This window comes from Trachemys scripta, chromosome 16 (genome assembly GCF_013100865.1).
Source record: "Trachemys scripta elegans isolate TJP31775 chromosome 16, CAS_Tse_1.0, whole genome shotgun sequence".
Taxonomy (NCBI): Eukaryota; Metazoa; Chordata; order Testudines; family Emydidae; genus Trachemys; species Trachemys scripta.
Window position 1 is genome coordinate 7,097,370 of NC_048313.1, and position 16,800 is coordinate 7,114,169.

General features: G+C 58.2%; 1 protein-coding gene across 1 annotated transcript in view; it reads left to right on the top strand.

Annotated features, from left to right (window-relative positions):
* Positions 1–1,965: 1,965 nt before the first annotated feature.
* HUWE1 (HECT, UBA and WWE domain containing E3 ubiquitin protein ligase 1) overlaps positions 1,966–16,800 on the top strand; it is a gene marked incomplete in the record, with an annotated part of 60,209 nt that continues 45,374 nt past the window's right edge. Inside the window, 3 exon segments of the mRNA XM_034792756.1 lie at positions 1,966–2,126; positions 15,449–15,519; positions 16,231–16,329. Of these exon segments, the coding sequence (XP_034648647.1) occupies positions 15,475–15,519; positions 16,231–16,329 (144 nt within the window).

A 16,800-nucleotide genomic window follows, 5' to 3' on the forward strand; every position in this document is an offset into this window, starting at 1 on the left:
CCCCCCCGGCCCCCCCCCCCCCCCCCCCCGAGCCTGATCTGAACCATCCGTCCATAGACTGCTGCCCTTTTCCCACCCCCATTAGTCAGGGACCTTCCTTCCCCCTCCCCATCTGTGCAGGATGGGTTCCCCCCATGAGGGTCCATCTCCCCCCATTCAGTGCCTGGCCTCCCCTCGCCCACAAAACCTTCCCCCTTATGAGGGAGCCTGTCGTTCCCCCTTCCTGGGCAGAGATCCCGCCTCCCCTTGGGATCCCCCAGGACTGAACCTGGTACCTCCCACAGGGACTTCTCCCTGGAACCCGTCCTCCCCATCTCCCTCCTTGCAGAGTATTTGCCCCAGTTCCCCATAACTCCATAACAGGATGTCCATGCCCCCTGAAACCTGGGCAGGGATGTCTTCCGAAGACACGGGATGATTGTGGGAGTGAAGAGTTCAAAGGGGGACCCCTGAAGCTAGTGGGAGGTGGGGAGGAGACACTATATGACTCTCACCCAAAGGGGAGGGTTCTTTTGGCGGGTGCTGCCGGGGTAGGGAGATGTGAAAGAGGGTGGGTCAGGAAGATCTCCCTGATCTCTTAGAGAAGGGGAGAATGGTGCCCCACCCCTAGGTCTGGGTGGGAAGCCCACCAGAAAACTTTGTAATTGGGGAAAACCCTCCCCACCCGCCCAGCTGGGAGCGATACTATGGGGCTCCCCCCTCCCAGGCCAAGCCGTAGGAATCTCTCCAGGAGAGTGGGGGCACCTGGAGCTGGCAGTTCTTACCGAACCTTGCATGTGGGGCAAAGACCCCCCCAATTCTGGGTCTAAATTAAAGTGGCAGCTCGGGGGGAGGTTTTTCTCCCCTCCCCCCTTTTTGCCCTGAGCGGTGCCCAGCTTTGCCCGGGCCCCAGCAGGGCTAGTGGGCGGGGAACTTCTAGAGCAGTAGGGCTGCTGAAATCGCTGGAGCAATTGACAAGCCTAGCACGGGGGCGGGGATTGTTCTAGCACCGCCGGGCTGCCCAGGCTCCTCCTAGAGCTGCCTAAGTTCCGGCTGCCGCAGCCTCTCCCTCCTGCCGGCTTTCAGCACAGTTTGGGGGTGCCCAGCCGTGTGGTGTGCAGAGCTGGGGGACCCCTGTAAATAACCGTCGCGCCTACGTTAGGGCAGGATGCTTGTTGGGTGACTAGGGCTTGCCTAGCTCTCTATTGCTTCAGGGCTTTTCTCCGAGGGGCTGAAGTAGTGTGGGAAGCAGATCTGTCTAGGGTGGTGGGTAAGACTAGCTCACCGTGGATCACCCCCGATTTCCTGCTTTGGAGCAGGTGAGAACATGAGCCGGGCCAGACTGGTGCAAAGCAATGGTCCATCCAGCCCAGTATCCCATCTCCTATGGTGGCCAGGCCCAGAGCATTCAGAACAGAGCAGCCCCCCCCCCCCCCCCCACCCCCCCCCCCCCAGTTTCTGGCCGTCAGTCGGGACGCCCCAAGCATCCCTGGCCGTCTTGGCTCATAACTTCATGGAGGATAGCTCCATCGATGGCTGTCTAGTTCTTTTTGGACCCCCGTTATCTACCTTTGGCCTTCACAACACCTCAATGAGGTGGCAGTGGGTTCCACAGGTTAACTGTGTGTGTGTGTGTGTGTGTGTGTGTGTGTGTGTGAAGAGGTACTTCTCCTTGTTTCATATTAAAGCTGTTGCTTATGAATGTTATTAGGTAACTCCTGGGTGTTGTATGTTGGGAAGGGTAAATAAGCCAGGCAGGGATCCTCTAGGGTGAATGGGATGGAATTATAGGTACCCCTCTTGCCTTCCTGTCTGCCGTTTAGTTGCTCCTACTTGTCCCCCAATATATTGCCCAATTCGCTTGCTAGGGGCGTCTCTGTTCTTAACCCCGTATGATGAAATATCCAGGTCTCCATGGTCTGCCTCTGCCCCGTGCCCGTTCTGAGGTCTCTGTAGATCTCCCCCAGTGCCAGGTCTCACCCGTGTCTCCGGTTTCTCCTAGGCCCTCAGTTAGTCTGGTCGAAGTGGATTAGAGCAACCGCGAAAACCGGAAGGTGTTTCCCTTGGCCGGCTGGGGCGAAGCGTGGGTGCCGGATTAGTGATTCGGATAGCAGACCGGACCGAGCATGGACTGGCTGTGATTCCAGGTGAGCGTCCGCGCTTGCTTCCATCAGCTTGTCGGTGACCTAGCAGGGTGCTTTGCTCTCGTGGCGAGCTCTAGGTGCGGTTGCCTGTCTATGGCGAAAGGAGACGGTGGTCACGCTGCTGAGGCTCCTCTGATGAGGGGGAGTAAGGACCCACGTGCAGCAGAGAGCACATGGTGAACTGGTCAACACTGCAGCCGGCAGGCATGTTCTCTCTGGATTGATCTGGATTCTGACAGGTGCCCTGCTCGAGATCAGGGAGGCTGCCTGTGTGCTGGGGCCCGCACAGATGCGTGGGGAGAACGCTCCTGTCCTAAGGAGTTGGTGGGAGGGGAAACTGAGGCACGTCTGAGCTCATGACAAGGCAGAACTAGGCCTGGAGCTCTGGCCTCCAGACAGTGCTGCCTCTGTTGCAGGGAGGGGGCCTGGTGGCTATAGGTGAGGGGTTCTGGCTCTGGGTGCTGACCAGTCCCCTGGTGATGTGCTTGGAGATCCTCGCATGGACTATGTGCTGAAGGTGGTGGGTGTTAGAGCAAGACCTTCGGGGGTTTTCAGCGTCTTATGCGTTCTGGCTCTGGGCGGAGGTGAGATGGAGTGGGTTAGTACAGGTGGCAGGGCTGGGCACCAGGACTCCGGGGTTCCTAGGTTTTTCCCAAACTTCCAGCCTGCAGCAGCATGGAAAGTTGCCTGATTAAGTCCAGTTAGATCCAGGTGTGGTCGCCCCCGATGTGATGCAGCGGAGCTATATGTCCGGGCAGCTCAGTCCCTGGGTTTCAGCCCTAGAAACGTCCCTGGGACTGTGGGCCCGCTCAGGGCCTGTAATTGCGGGGAGGGGCTAACGGACTCCTCTCAGGACTGCTACATTGCCTGAAGAATGGATGTTTGATCACTGTGTAGGGAAGGGAGTGTCTAATTAATGGTTAGCGCAGGCCTTGATAGCTCTCCTGTGAGAGAGACTGGGTGGTCTGATACCCCAACACCTGTGGGATGACCCCCCACTCCGGCTTGAGTGCTCCTGGAGTGAAGTACTGGGTGTCAGGTCTCCTGAGTTCTTTCTCCAACTCTGGGAGCAGAATGGTGTCTAGTGGTTAGGGCAGGGGAGACTGGGATTCAGGATTCCTTGACAGGTTTCAGAGTAGCAGCCATGTGTCTCTAAGGTGCCACAAGTACTCCTGTTCTTTTTGAGGGTTCCTTGATTCTTTCCCTGGCTCTGGGAGGGCAGTGGGGCCTAGTGATTAGAGCATGGGGGGCAGAAGGGGCTGGGAGCCAGAATTCCTGGGCTCCGTTTCCAGTTCTGCCACTGACGGTGACCTCTGTCAAGTCACCTAACTTTCTGGTGCCTTTTGCTAGTCGGGACCCAGAGGACAGCACATGGAGGGGGTGTGCTGCAAGGTTGGATGGTTTAGGTGGTCAAGTGGTGGTCCTTTCTGTAAGCGTTCAGACCAGCCTGACCCATTTCAGTCTCTGAGCCAAGGCCAGTGTGTGCGCACCACCTGCAGCACCACTCTGCTTTGCCCTGTGCTCTGGAATGGGTGTAATACCTATTTAGCGGCGTTCTGCAATCTTGGCTTGTCTGTGAGGCTCGGGGTTAGCCCTGGGGGGGAGCTATCGTTTTTCTTTGAAGAAAGGCTGATTCAGACGGCTGGGCGTACCTATTAAAATGCAGCGTCACTATGGGATCCCATATTTAGCCTTGTGAATCAACCCTTTTCCACTTCAACTCCCCCTGCTTTGGCACGCCTGTGAGTAACGGGGAGCCGGTCCCGGAGGAAGGCTCGCTCGGCGGAGCTGTGCCAGGACTGGAGCCCGCCAGGCATTGTCCACTGTCAGCTGATGGGAGACTCAGGGTAATCGAGTCCAAGATGCCATTTTTTTCAGTCTCTTAAATGCCTGCATCTTAGAGAACCATGAAACTGATTGGAGCCAGGATCAGAGCCTGCAGGTAGCCGTTGGGGGTGTGTGTGTGTGTGTGTGTGTGTGTGTGCGGAGAGACGTACTAGACTGGCTTTGTGGCCTGGTGTCTGACACATTTCCTCAGCAATAGCTGAGTGGTGGCTGCATGGCCAGATAAATAGGACATCACTGGTGGAACCAATTCTGCCCTGGATCCTTCAGAGACTCTTAACTGATGCGTGTCATGATGGCCGAGTTACTAAACTTGCTCTACTTGTTGGTCAGTTCGCTGGAGCGATTTTCCAGATGAGCCGGCGGGTTGGAGTGAGTGGATGGGTGTATTCTCCCGCCCGCCCCTCATTCAAGGGATTGGCAGGTTTCTCCTCTCTAACCAAGCGCTCTGCTTCTGGTGTGGAGGACAAGACCCCTGGGCAAAAATGTATAAATGTGCCTTCCGACCTCTGCAGTTTCTTAAGGGTGTGCTTCGGAAGAGCTGGCCTCACTGCTGATGCCTGCAGCCTCCTGTGTACTGCCGTCACCACGTCTCGAACCTGTGCTGAATAAACTGCTCCGGGGGAGAAAGACCACGGGTCAGAGTATCTCCGCGCTTCCTGTGTCTCAAACGTCGGCCTGTTCAATCAGTGGGGAAAGTGAGGCTTGGTGGTCCCACCTTGTCAGTGACCGGAATAGAGCAGGGCACAGAACCCAGGAGTCCTGGCACTCTAACCACTGCGTTGTACTTGGCAGCAGTAGCTGGTTCTTCCCGGGTAGGTCTTGGGGGAGCAGATATTGAAAGGAGCCTGACGTGATCCTGATCGACTCTGCTTAACGACCAGTCGGACTCCCTGAGCAGCGTCTAAGTACCTTCATCCCAGGCTTCAGTGGGGAAAGGTGGAACCACCACCGCCTGGAAGCTGAAGCCAGCCAAATGCAAACTGCAAATGAGGCGCCTGTTTCCAAAAGAGGAGGATGAACTCTTGGGACGCACTTCCCGGGACGGAGATGGAGGCTCCCATCCAGACTGGCTGCCTTTCGGGGTGTGCTTTTGCTGAACACAAGTTGTTGGGCTCCACCCCTGGGGGGAACTGGTGAAAGTTTCTGGCCTGTGTTAGCCAGGAGGTCAGGCTTGGATGATCCCTTCTGGCCTTGGAATGGCAAGTTACAAACTTCAGGGGCCACTGTCCAACTGAAATCCTGCCACTTAAAACACTTGGCTGATCACGCACCTGTCCCCCTGCCTTTGCAGGTTGTCTGTGTCCCCCCCCATCATCCCCTCCAATCTGGCCCCTCGTTCAGCAAACCAAAGAGCCTGTTCTCCCATTGATTGTAGGTGTTAATTGTAGGCAGGGGAAACTATTAGACATTCACGGAGAAGGGAGGTGGTGTCCCATCAAGGAACCTCTCTGGACTATAGATCAGGTTAGCGCAGTAGCTGTCTTCGTCTGTTGGTTTCCCACGGATGCTCCAAGCCATGGGGTGTTGACTGGGGGGGAGAGGGGGAATGTTATATACACACCCAGTTCCCTCTACGCCGAGTGCTTTCATTTCACTTTAGGACGGCGGCTGCGTATTGAGGGACAAGGGGCGCTGAGGTGGGAGGCAGGACTCCTGGGTTCTATCACTGCCTTGCTGGCTTCACGTCTCGGGGCATGTTTCCTCTCCCCGGCCTTTGTTAGGCTGTGAGGCCGTGAGCGGCGTCCATAGTGCACCTGGCAACGGGAAGGCGCTTGTGTGGGGCGCTGTGCGCTGCGGTTGCTGTCGGGCAGGATGCGAGAAACTGACTAGCACATGCTGAGGGCTAACGTCTGACTGATCGATGGCCGTCGTTGGAGCTGTTAGTGGCAAGGCTGAGGCAAGCGGGTAGAATATTTTACATGTGCCAGGCAGTCCCAGCGGCTAACGTGAGGATGCAACTACGCCGGGTGCGTTAGAAAAACATCCTCCTCCCTTGCAGAGATGGGGCTGCGTCACTGGGAGGTTGCGTCTAGGTCTGGTGCCCCTGTGGATCTAGAGCGACGCTGGGAAAACTAGGAGAGGGTTCAGAGAAGAACCATGGGGGCCATTCAAGGCTCGTGTGGTGAGCAACTGAAGTAGCTTTATGGAAGCGAAGGTTAAGAAGTGACTTACCCGCAGCCTGGGGAGAAGAGATGTGACCTTGGACAGCTCTCGGATCTAGCCACGAGGCAGGTTGAGATCACTGGCTGGGAGTTGGTCCACGATGGATGAAAATCAGAAGTCGGCTGCTGGCCATTGGGACAGAGGGGCAGGGATCTGGTATGTGAGTCTCCGTCACACGCAGGTCTTCAGTCGAGACTGGGCGTATCTGTAAGAGGGATGTTTGTTCAACTGCACCTTATTGAGCTCGGCTCAGGAGTCTTGTGTCTCGCCGTACAAGAGATCCGACTAGATCTACGGTTCCTTTCTAGCCTTAATGCTTCCAAGGGGCCGGCTCCCTTTGGAAGGGCAGGAACCGGTTGGGTGGCTTCAGACTGTGCGGCCCACGAGCCCGGCACCTCCACTGACTGTCCAAGATCTCGCTAGCTCAGGAGTGGGACGGGGACTGTAGCTGGAGGCTAACAATGTTCTTCAAGACCCGGAGAGGAGGTGTTCCATGAGAGATCCGTGGGTCTCTCTTTCTGGCTGTGCTTTTGGCACGCGTGGGCCATGTTGGGCCAGAATGTCTCCGGTTTGATCTTGGCTCAAAGGGGTCCCTCGTCCTTACCGTCGGGTGACTTGTGCGCGGACTGTGCTTTGCTCTCAAGGCCTGAAGCAAACCAGCCTGTTTGAAAACCGCAAGCCAGAAAGTGTGTTTGACGACCCCAGCAACGTTCAAAGAGTGGAGATGGCCGAGCAGGATTTGTAGATCAAACAGGGGTGCTGACCCGGAAAAGTTTGCCACCTCCCCTGTTGGATTTAAGCACTCTGTCTTCCCCAATCACTCTGGACTCAAATTGCATTGATCTCTCGGAGCGCCTTGCTCCTCACATCGTTGGCATCTGCAGCCAGGGTCCCGTCTGCTCTGCGCGGGTTACTTGTATGGTGGCAGTCCCAGAAGCCTCTTGTTTTAGGTGCTGCACAAACAGAGAACAGAAACAACCCAAAGTCTTAAGTAAGATGCTAAAGATCCCGTATTGCTCTTCACGGGGCTTCCCCGGTGGCCCAGAATTCCCCCTCCCTCGCTGTCCACAGCTTGCTGTGTTCTGTTTAGCTGCTGCTCTCTGCACCAGAGGCGGCTGCCCTTCCTTCTGCCTCAGATATTGGGGGGGGGGGGAGAACCACCTTTTAGTCTCTGATCACATCGGAGCCGTGCAGGGCGGTATTTCGTCTGAGAGGTCAAAACCTCCGGCAACCGAGTGCTCACAGCAGCCAGGACCTTGCCCCCGTGGCTCGTGTTAGGTGACCAGCGTCACTGCACAATCCGACCAACGTGTTGTGGGTGTGAGTGGGGGCTCTTGCAGGCTGAAGCAACGTACTGTTCCCGGGGTCTGTTCCCGCTGCCTCATCGGGCGACTCGTTTCCCTCTCGGTGCCCCCGTTCCTCTCCCAGCCTGCGTCTCGTTGTCTTTGTTCGACGTGGCTACCGCAATGCCAAAACCACCGGCACCAAAATCTTCCCCAGACTTCGCACCAGTGCGGGGCTCTGCCTTGAGCGCTGCGTGTCGCCCAGCAGGCGCTTCGCGGGGTTGGGGGTGAGCAGAGTGAGTGAGTGCTGCTTGCTGGGCAGTGTCCCTAGAAGAGACGGTCCCCACCCCAAGGAGCTGATGTTCTCGCTAGGCTAGGAAACCGTATGTGGAGATGAGGCCTTGAGAGACGCCTGACTTCACCAGCCTCACACGGAACGACTGAGGTTCTGTTATCTTTGGATCTGATACTGGTGCAACCGCGGCTGGAATATTGTGTCCCATTCTGGTGCCCACGATTCAAGGCGGATGTCGATCAGCTGGAGAGGGAGGATTGGAAAACATCCCTTTGAGCTCCCTGTGTGGGTCACTTTCTGACAGGTTTCAGAGGCGTGGCCGTGTTGGTCTGTATCGGCAGAAACAGCGAGGAGTCATTGTGGCACCTTCGGGATGAACACATTTATCTGGGCAGAAGCTTTCGTGGGCTAAAACCCACTTCATCGGATGCATGGAGTGGAACATCCAGTAGGCAGATATAAATACACAACACATGAAGATGGGCGTTGCCTTACCAAGTGGGTGGGGGGTCAGGGCTAAGGAGCCGGTTCAATGAAGGTGGAAGTGAGCTGCTCTCAACAGTTGACAAGAAGGGGTGGAAATCACTTTTGTAGTGCTAACAAGGCCAGTGCAATCAAGGTGGCCCGTTTCAAACAGTTGACAAGAAGGCATGAGTATCACCAGGGGGAAATTACTTTCTGCAATGACCCATCCACTCCCAGTCTTTATTCAGGCCTAATTTGATGGTGTCCAGTTTGCAAATGAATTCCAGTTCTGCAGTTTCTCACTGGAGTTTGTGTTTGAAGATTTTTGTTGAAGAATTGCCACTTTTAAGTCCTGGCACTGAGTGTCCAGGGAGATTTGAAGTGCTCTCCGACTGGTGTTTGAATGTTAGAATTCTTGATGTCTGATTTGTGCTTCTGCCCCAATATATTTGTTAGGCACTAAGGTGCCACAGGGACTTCTCACTGTTTTCACTCTTTCTGGTTAACCTCACAGAGAAGGCAAAGGGGCCACTCGATGCCAGTTTGAAGAGCCCTCTCAGATCCAGCCAACTGTTGAAGCCTAACAAATTCAGAGGAGAAAGAAGATGCACGTTTTTAACAGGGAGGAGAATTAACCACTGGCACGGCTTGCTGAAAGTCGCACTGGATTCGCCAGCGCTGGCAAAGTCCAGCCAGGATGTTTTTCAAAGAGCTCTGCTCTAGTTCCACTAGGAATGAATTCAGGGCCATCCGGGGGTCAGACGGGGTGAATGCCATGCGCCCCTCGGGCCTTAGCAGGACTGTCTGGCAGTTAGGGTGCTAGCCTGGGAATTGAGACTCTTAGGTTGGGAAACTGAGGCAGGGCTGCTACTGGCACTGACTTCCTCACATGAGGTGGTGGGGATCAGTGACCTACAGACTGAGATACATGCCCATCCCCTGTGCGGTGCAAGTATCTAAAAGCCAGGGATGAAACCCCGCCCGGCCCCTTCATTCCGTCCTCCGTGTGCTGTTTCTTTGCTGGGGGAGGCTCCGAGGTTCGGTGCCCCAGCAGCTCCCCACTCCGCGGCACATGGGCTTTGTCTAGCTGCAGTGCCGCTGGCTGATCTGGGAAGATGCTGGAGCTGGGAGTCCCACAGGCAGGATGCAGACGAGGGGGCTGGAAGCCCTGGGGCGCTCCAGCTTTTGGCCTATATTTCTGGCGTTGCGGCGTGAGCGGGCAGCTCGTTATTGGGTGGGGGCTGAGGGCTCTCTCGTTCCAGAACCGAAACGAAAACTCCCCGTGGAGTCGTGCCGGTGACTAAGCAGCTGCGGGTTGCAAGGTGTCTGTGCAAATCCCCCGGAGGAAGTCTATGGAGGAGGACGCCCTGGTCCCTTCTAGGGGGTGGGGGACTTCCTGGTCACTCGGATCTGAACAGGTTTGCCTGTGGGAAGCGGATGTGTGGGTCTCTTGCCGTGGGGTGGTCCGGTGAGTGTCGCCCGCGCTCTGTGCAGCGGCTCTTCAGCTGGGGATGCTGAGCGAGTTTGGCTTTCAGTTTCCGGCTGGAGCACAGCTCTTTGAGGGGTAGGAAAGGGTGGGTGTCTGTGGGCCGTGCCCAGCTGGAGGAAGCCTGGCATCTGAGCAGCGGCCCGGCTCAGCTGGGAGCCGTGCAGAAGTGTAGCGTGAGGAGAGGAGCTAACGCAATCTGCCCCACAGCCTCAGGGCCTGCGGCTGGAGCAGAGAGGAGCAGCAGGCTCTGGGAGCGGTTGTTGAGTTAAGGCAGCCAGCCTGGTGCGGTGGGGGCCCACTGGCCTGCGGCCTCCTGAGACTGGCGGGGTAGGATCCCAGGCCTCGCCAAGCGGGGTGTGTACGGCCGGGTCCCGGCCCACGACCGGGCTTTGCTTCCCATCGAAGGCTGGTTTCTCTGTGGCAAACTGGGTCATCCAGCAGGTAGTGCGTTGTCAGCTTTTCCGGGCCGGCCCGAGGGGGAGGCGCGGTGTTTGTGTGCTGAAGGCTGCGTTGACTCGAGCGAACGCTTGCGAAAGCGCCCCTCCCAAGGGCCTAGCCGGAACGTAGGACGTGATGCTGGGAAAAGTGGCCGAACTTAGCAGTGATCCGAAGCCCAGGCTCGGAGCCCGAGTCCGTCGCCATCGGAAGAGGGGCAGGAGCTTTCAATGGGAGCCTGTTGCTGTGGCCCCGTTAATTGAAACGCTGCAGAGCAACGTTGCCTGGCCAGGCTGACTGAGCTGGCGGCAGCTCCAGCCCAGGGGCGAAGCTCTTAGCCCCCGTGGCTCGGCTGTGGGGCCTGAGAAAAGCCCGGCTTCGTGGGGTTCTGGACAGACACCTAGTCGGAAGGTCTCTGCCCTGAGGAATTCACAGTTTAGACACGTGAAAAGCTGGTCCCAGCCACCGGCCTGCGCCCGGATCAAAGGGGCGGGTGTTAAAACGAGTGACAAATCCGCACGGTTACTCAGATTGCCTTGAAGTTTGGCGCCCCTCCTATGGACTCGGGATAGGGTGAGCAGCCCACATTTGGGACTGTTTGAGCAGATGGGGCCCGAGATACCCCCCCCCCCCCCAAAGTCAGCTTTTCTTACTGATGACATTCATCCAACTGTCCCCCCCACCCCTGGCCCTTCTCTTGGCACAAAGGTCCCAGTGCATGGCACCCACCTGCCCTTTGGGGGAGCAAAATGATGTCACGTGGGCTGCCTGGGCTAGAACCTAATCAGGCCAGGACTGGCTCACTGTCTCCTTATGTTTCTCCCACCCGGCTGCTTCCCTCCCCTGTCCCGGGTCCTGTGCTCTGTAGGGTAGGATCGTGCTGTCCAGCCCCGGGGTGGCTGGTGCCCCTTGCGCGGCAGGAGAGCTCATTGGCCGCTAGAACTCAATCTGCCGTGGGGCAGGCTCTGCGAGCCCGGACGGTCTCCCCTAAGGACCTGACCGGCGGTGCAGGAGTCGGCCGTTCCTCTGGCTGGCGTCTGGTACCGAGAGCCAGGACGGTCTCCCCTAAGGACCTGACCGGCGGTGCAGGAGTCGGCCGTTCCTCTGGCTGGCGTCTGGTACCGGGAGCCAGGACTCCTGGGTTCGGTTGGCCTGTCCTATGCCTTGAGCGTCCCTTCTATAAAAGGGGGGAAGATCCCATTGTTCCAGTTCTGGATTCCTAGCTTATGTGGCTGGAAGGCTCCTCTGTGATCGTTCAGTTTGGCCTGACCATGGCGTCTAGAGGCATCAGCTGTGTAGGGAGCTGAGCAGGTCCTGGCCAGAGGAACTTAATCTAACCACCCCCCAACGGGGTGTGAAAGTGTTTTGGACCTAAAAGGGACCCTTAGTTCTGTCTAGTCTGACCTCCTGTGCATTGCAGGCTGTTGGTGCTCATGTATGTGGCTATTTTAGAAAGGGTAAACTGAGGCATGGGACTGTGTGATCTGTGAGGACCTGGTTCCCGGTCCTATGCTCTGTCAGGCTATAATTAATGACTTCCTTTGGGCGGGGAGGAATGCTGGCTGGGCTCCAGAAGGTCAGAGCTCTGAAATTGGCCTCGGTAAAGAATGTCTCCGACCAGTACGTTTCCCCGGCCTCCAGGAAGGTGGCCTCCTTTGTGTACAACGGGCGGGTGGGCTAATAAACCTCCCTCCTGGCCCAGCCCCGCTGTGACGCGTGGCCATCTGTGGACCTTGGCTGCTGCTCCTCCCAAGACCTGCCTTTCAAACACTTGTCTTGGCGGCCTGTGAAGATGTCCGGCCTCCTCTTTTCACCAACCATGGGACTTCCCTGAATTAATTCCTGCTTAAACTAGAGCCAGTCTCTTTGCTGACTTGCTTTACAGAAAGCGGCACTTGCTGTGCTCCTCCAATCAATCTCTCTCTTTCTCTCTCTCTCTCTCTCATTTTTTGAATGTCGTCCAGTTTATTCAGTCACGTTGGAAGTGCTGCAAAACCAGGACTCCTGGGTCTGTAGCGAGTGAGGGCCATGGGGCTGGGAGCCAGGACTCCTGGGTTCCCCATGGCCTCTCACTCCAAACTGATCAAAGGAAACTTCCTTTAAGTGCACAGCGCCCAGTTAGCCGGTGGAACTCCTGGCTGCAGGAGGCCAAGAGCTTAGCAGGCGTGGACACGTGTACCGGTCACAAGAACATCCAGAGTACTGTACAAATTAAAGAAGCTCTTGGAAGGGATCTAAATTCTCCTCCTTTGGCTTGAGCCAAACTCTGGTTATCTGGAAGGGAAACTTAAACCATAACTTCGGGGCTTCTTACAACATCTCCTGAGGCGGCTGGTGCCGGCCACTGACTGAGACCGAGTCTTGGGCTAAGGCCAGCCCGGCCGTGGTTCTGCTCGGGGACGGTGGGCAGAAGGTTAGAAGGATCCTGGGTACATCTAAATGTCACAATGCACGTCAGTTTCCCCCAGAGCCCTAAACTTGCCTGTCTTGGAGCAAGGCAAGTGGTCTTGATCTCGCCACGCCAAGCAATGGGGGAGTCGGTCGCTTCCCTCCGGAGGTTGTGCCAGTGGTTCATTCCCTTCGACTGTTAGCAACTGGTGCTTGGCCTGTGTCCTGCAGCTGTTCTGCCTTTCTCTGCTGTTCTCTTCCCTGGCAAGCTGGGTTCCTTTGCTTCTGGCCAGGGAGTTGGGGGTCTCTGGCACTTCCGCCAAGCGGCTCTAGCAATCTAGGAGAAATCTGCCGCACCTGCTGCTTCGTGCCTGTCTCCTGGCCACCAGCTTCGTCTAGTGTCTTAAAGCACCCGGCGTGGGCTTTTCGGTCGGCGGCCCCGTTTGTCGCCCAGCGCGGCCCCAAAAGAGCTGGCGCCGGGCGTGTGAAGCGAGAGGTGAGGCGGTCGTAACGTGGGCAGGTGGGTTCGTCGCCCGCTGACCTAGCGCTGTGTACACCGGTGCACGGGCTGGTCCAGCTCGGGGGCCGAAGTCACTGCGTAGTGTAGCCTTGGCCGAGCTCACAATTTGCATGAGGAGCCTCTGCCCAGGGACCCGAATGCTTCGCCTGGCTCGCCTTAGGGAGCCAAGGTGGGACTAGAACCCAGGAGTCCTGGCTCCCCGTTCCTCTCGCTTTGCTCCCCCCCTTCCCAGCCTGACCCAAGAGTGAGCAACCAAGGGAGCGATTGATTCTCCATCTGTAAATCAGGATCAGGCTCTGGGCCCTGGCGAGGGGCAGTTCCTGGCCTGTGCGCTACGGGGGCCAGGTAAGATCCCGGGGGCCCCTCGTGCCGTGGAGGAAGCGGGCAGGGCTGCTCCAAGGCCGTAGTGTGTGCTGGGGGGTTAGCGCCAGTTGGCTCCTTTGCCAGAGAACGGGCCGCGCGGTCGTTCTCACAGCTCAGGTTCCCGGTGTGCACGTGCTGTGGATTTGAGCGTGCACACTGGATTTCAGGGCCCGAGTCTGCCCCAGCAGCCCTAAGCATGCCCCCCCTCCCCGCCCCCCAAACGCCATCTCTTCAAACCGCTCCCACCCACTGCTCCCTTACCGGGGTTTTCTGCACATTCATTGTGCCGGAGCCGTGACATCATCAGCCAAGGCCGAGGCAAGCCCAGTGCCTTCTGGGAGCTGTAGTTCTGGCCTGGCTGCAGGCTCCGGCTTTGTTTGCGGGGCAGCCCGACCCTAAAAAGCAGAGTGCAAGGGCAGGGGTCAGCGGAGGTCATGTGCCTGGAGGAGAAGTGCCTCCTTCTGGCTCAGGCTTTGGCATGGGGCCCGGAGTCTCCCTCCCGGCTCTCTAAGTCCGTGTGTTCCCAGTACAATGGGGCTCGGCTTGTCTGTTATCCCTTTCTCTGCGGGATCAAAGAGCCTGTGCTCATACGTTGGTTCCCCTCGTCTGGGCTCAGGTCCCCCCTTAACACCTTCTCGTTGGGAAGCCAAAGAGCTGGCGGACCTGGAGTCATCGCTCGAAGGCCAGTTTGCGAATCCATTAATCGTGGCTTTTCGCCAGCCCCTCTCTGATTGAACTGGGCACCGCAGTCCAGCCGTGGTCTCTCCAGTGTCGAATAAAGCATTGCGGGCCGGGGGCTGGGGACGACTGCGAAGCCACTCCTGAAACTAGGCACTGGGGCTGTTCCAGCCCCCGATCCCTCCCCTCTGGGCTGGTCTGGGGGCCGGGAAGCTGTCTGCCTTGCTCTGAACCCGAAGGCATTTGGTGCAGGGGGAGATCGGGCTTGGGGTGGAAGTTTTTGTTGTGGTTTTGCCGTTGATCTGCCTGGGGTGGGTTCCAATCCAGCCATGCCGCTTGCTTGCTGGGCACTTGTGAGGCAATCAAGGGGGCTCAGCTGAGATCGGGGTCCCTGCATAGCCAGTGCCTGTGCTCCTTGGACAGCTGGCCAGCTGCAGCCCAGAGTAGCAACGCCATTTGGGTGCCTACGGGTCAGACCCAGCTCTCGAGAGTCGCTGGCTGGCGGGGGACAGTTGGACTCGCGTCTCTTCCGGGCCAGCCAAGTCAACGTCGGGGTTGGAGCCTGAATCAAGGGTCAGAAGCAGATTCCTTTTTGAGGCGCTCAAACCCCCGGGGGCCGGAGCGGAGACCCAGCCCCCTGCCCCGGGTGGGGGACGGGGGAAAGCAGAGAATGGATCGTGGGGGCATTCCTGGAACTCCAGGCTATTGGACAGATGTGCGGGCTGGCTGGGGGCGGAGTCAGCCTTGGCTCCGCCCATACCTGGCACTGTCGCCCTGCCTGCCCTGGGTAACTCTTGGGGGTCACCCTTCCCCGCTCCAGTGGGATGGGCCGTGGGCTGGAGCTGGGCTGGCACAACAGAGGGGGCTGATTTTGTTTGAGGGAAGGGGGAACTGAGTGGCACCTGGTGCAGTGGGAAGGGGGCAGGTCAGCTGGAGTCTGGTGTGATTAGGGGGACCCTGGTCTTGAGTCGTGGGCACATGGGGTCCCCAATCTCGATTGACCGAGGGTGGGGTGTAGTAGTTAGTGAGGGTTGGAGGGGGTGGATCTGGGAGTCAGGACTCCTGGATTCCGTCCCCAGCTCGGGAGGGGAGTGGGGTCTAGTGGGGGGGGGGGGGGGCGGGACTGGGAGCCAGGACTCCTGGGTTCTGTCCCTAGCTCTGCCGCTAACCTGTGACCTTGGGCGAGACCTGTGGCCGGTCTCCTTAGATTGTCCCTGCTGGGGGAAGGGCCCGCCTGGGAGCGCGGTCTGTCCAGGTCTGGCATGGTGGGGTCTTGAGCCAGGACAAGGGGGCCTGGATCCTACGGCAGCGCAACTAGGACAAACCCCTCTGCTGGCTGCGAGGCTCCCTTCCTGGCCCTCCCGTGTCCATCGCCTGTTCTCTGCTCTGCCCTTCCAGGATCAGAAAGTGGAAAAGAATAAAAAATGAAAGTGGACCGAACGAAACTGAAGAAAACCCCCACCGAGGCTGTGAGTATCGCTGGGGGCTGGAGGGCTCCTGGGGAACACAGGGCTCAGGGCTGGGCTACTGGACAGCCGCCTGGGAGATATTACCGCTGCGGGCGGGATCTTGCCTTCGCAACGGGATGTAAATCCTCTGGCCTAGGAATTGCCAGGCCCTGCTTGGGCTGCCATGTTTACTGGGATCAAACTGAATCCAGAGCTGGGGTGAGAACCCAGGAGTCCTGGCTCCCAGCCCCCCCTGCTCTAACCACTAGTCCCTACTCCCCTCCCAGAGCCAGGAGAGAACCCAGGAATCCGGGCTCCTGGCCCTCCCCCTGCTCTAACCGCTAGCCCCTACTCCCCTCCCAGAGCCGGGGAGAGAACCCAGGAGTCCTGGCTCCCAGCCCCCCCTGCTCTAACCACTAGCCCCTACTCCCCTCCCAGAGCCGGGGAGAGAACCCAGGAGTCCTGGCTCCTAGCCCTTCCGTACTAACTACTAGACCCACCTGGTGTGAAAACTGTTGCTCCTTGTAGGGGGTGTTGTGAGGTCCCTGCATGTGAAGAGGGAGTGCTCTCCCTCGATGCCAGAGGGCTGGGGTTCAGAACCGCGGGGTTCTCCAGGCATGTTTGAAATCGGCCCTGGGAGAATCCCGGGGTGAGGGGGTCTGGCCGGTTCATGGCCCCAGGCCCGAAGCAGCCTGGTCCCCCTGACCTGCCTCTCCCCACTTCTCTCCCCAGCCTGCCGACTGCAGGGCCTTGATCGACAAGCTCAGAGTCTGCAACGATGAGCAGCTGCTGCTGGAACTGCAACAGATCAAGACATGGAACATCGGGAAGGTGGGTGTCTGGGGCGCTCGCCGTTCCGCTGGGGCTGCCGCTGCCGCTGGCTGGGACCTCTGCTCCTGGGCCAGCCCCAGCCGTTGCCGGGGGTTTGGCAGGAATCGGTCGCTCACTGTTTGTGGGGGTCCCCTGCTAGGGATCTGTGAGAACTGAGGAGAAGGTACCACGTCCCCTCTGGGGATTGGCTGGCTCAGTGGGTGGGGGATGGGGCATGGGGCCTTCCCCTCTAAGGGGCGCCAGCTGTGATCCAGGCCGGCGCAGTGGTGGCCGCCAGCCGAGCCCGTGGTTCGTGAGGGACCACTTGGTGGCTAGTGTACGGTTGTGACGATGGTGCCCGTGGGAGCCAGCTGAGGTCACTCAATTAGAGTGAACTGCAAACAGAACGGGGCAGACAAACCCCAGAAGCTGGTGGATCTGCCAACACTTAGATTTACCAACCAGCACAAAACAGCTTCCATAGGACCTCCC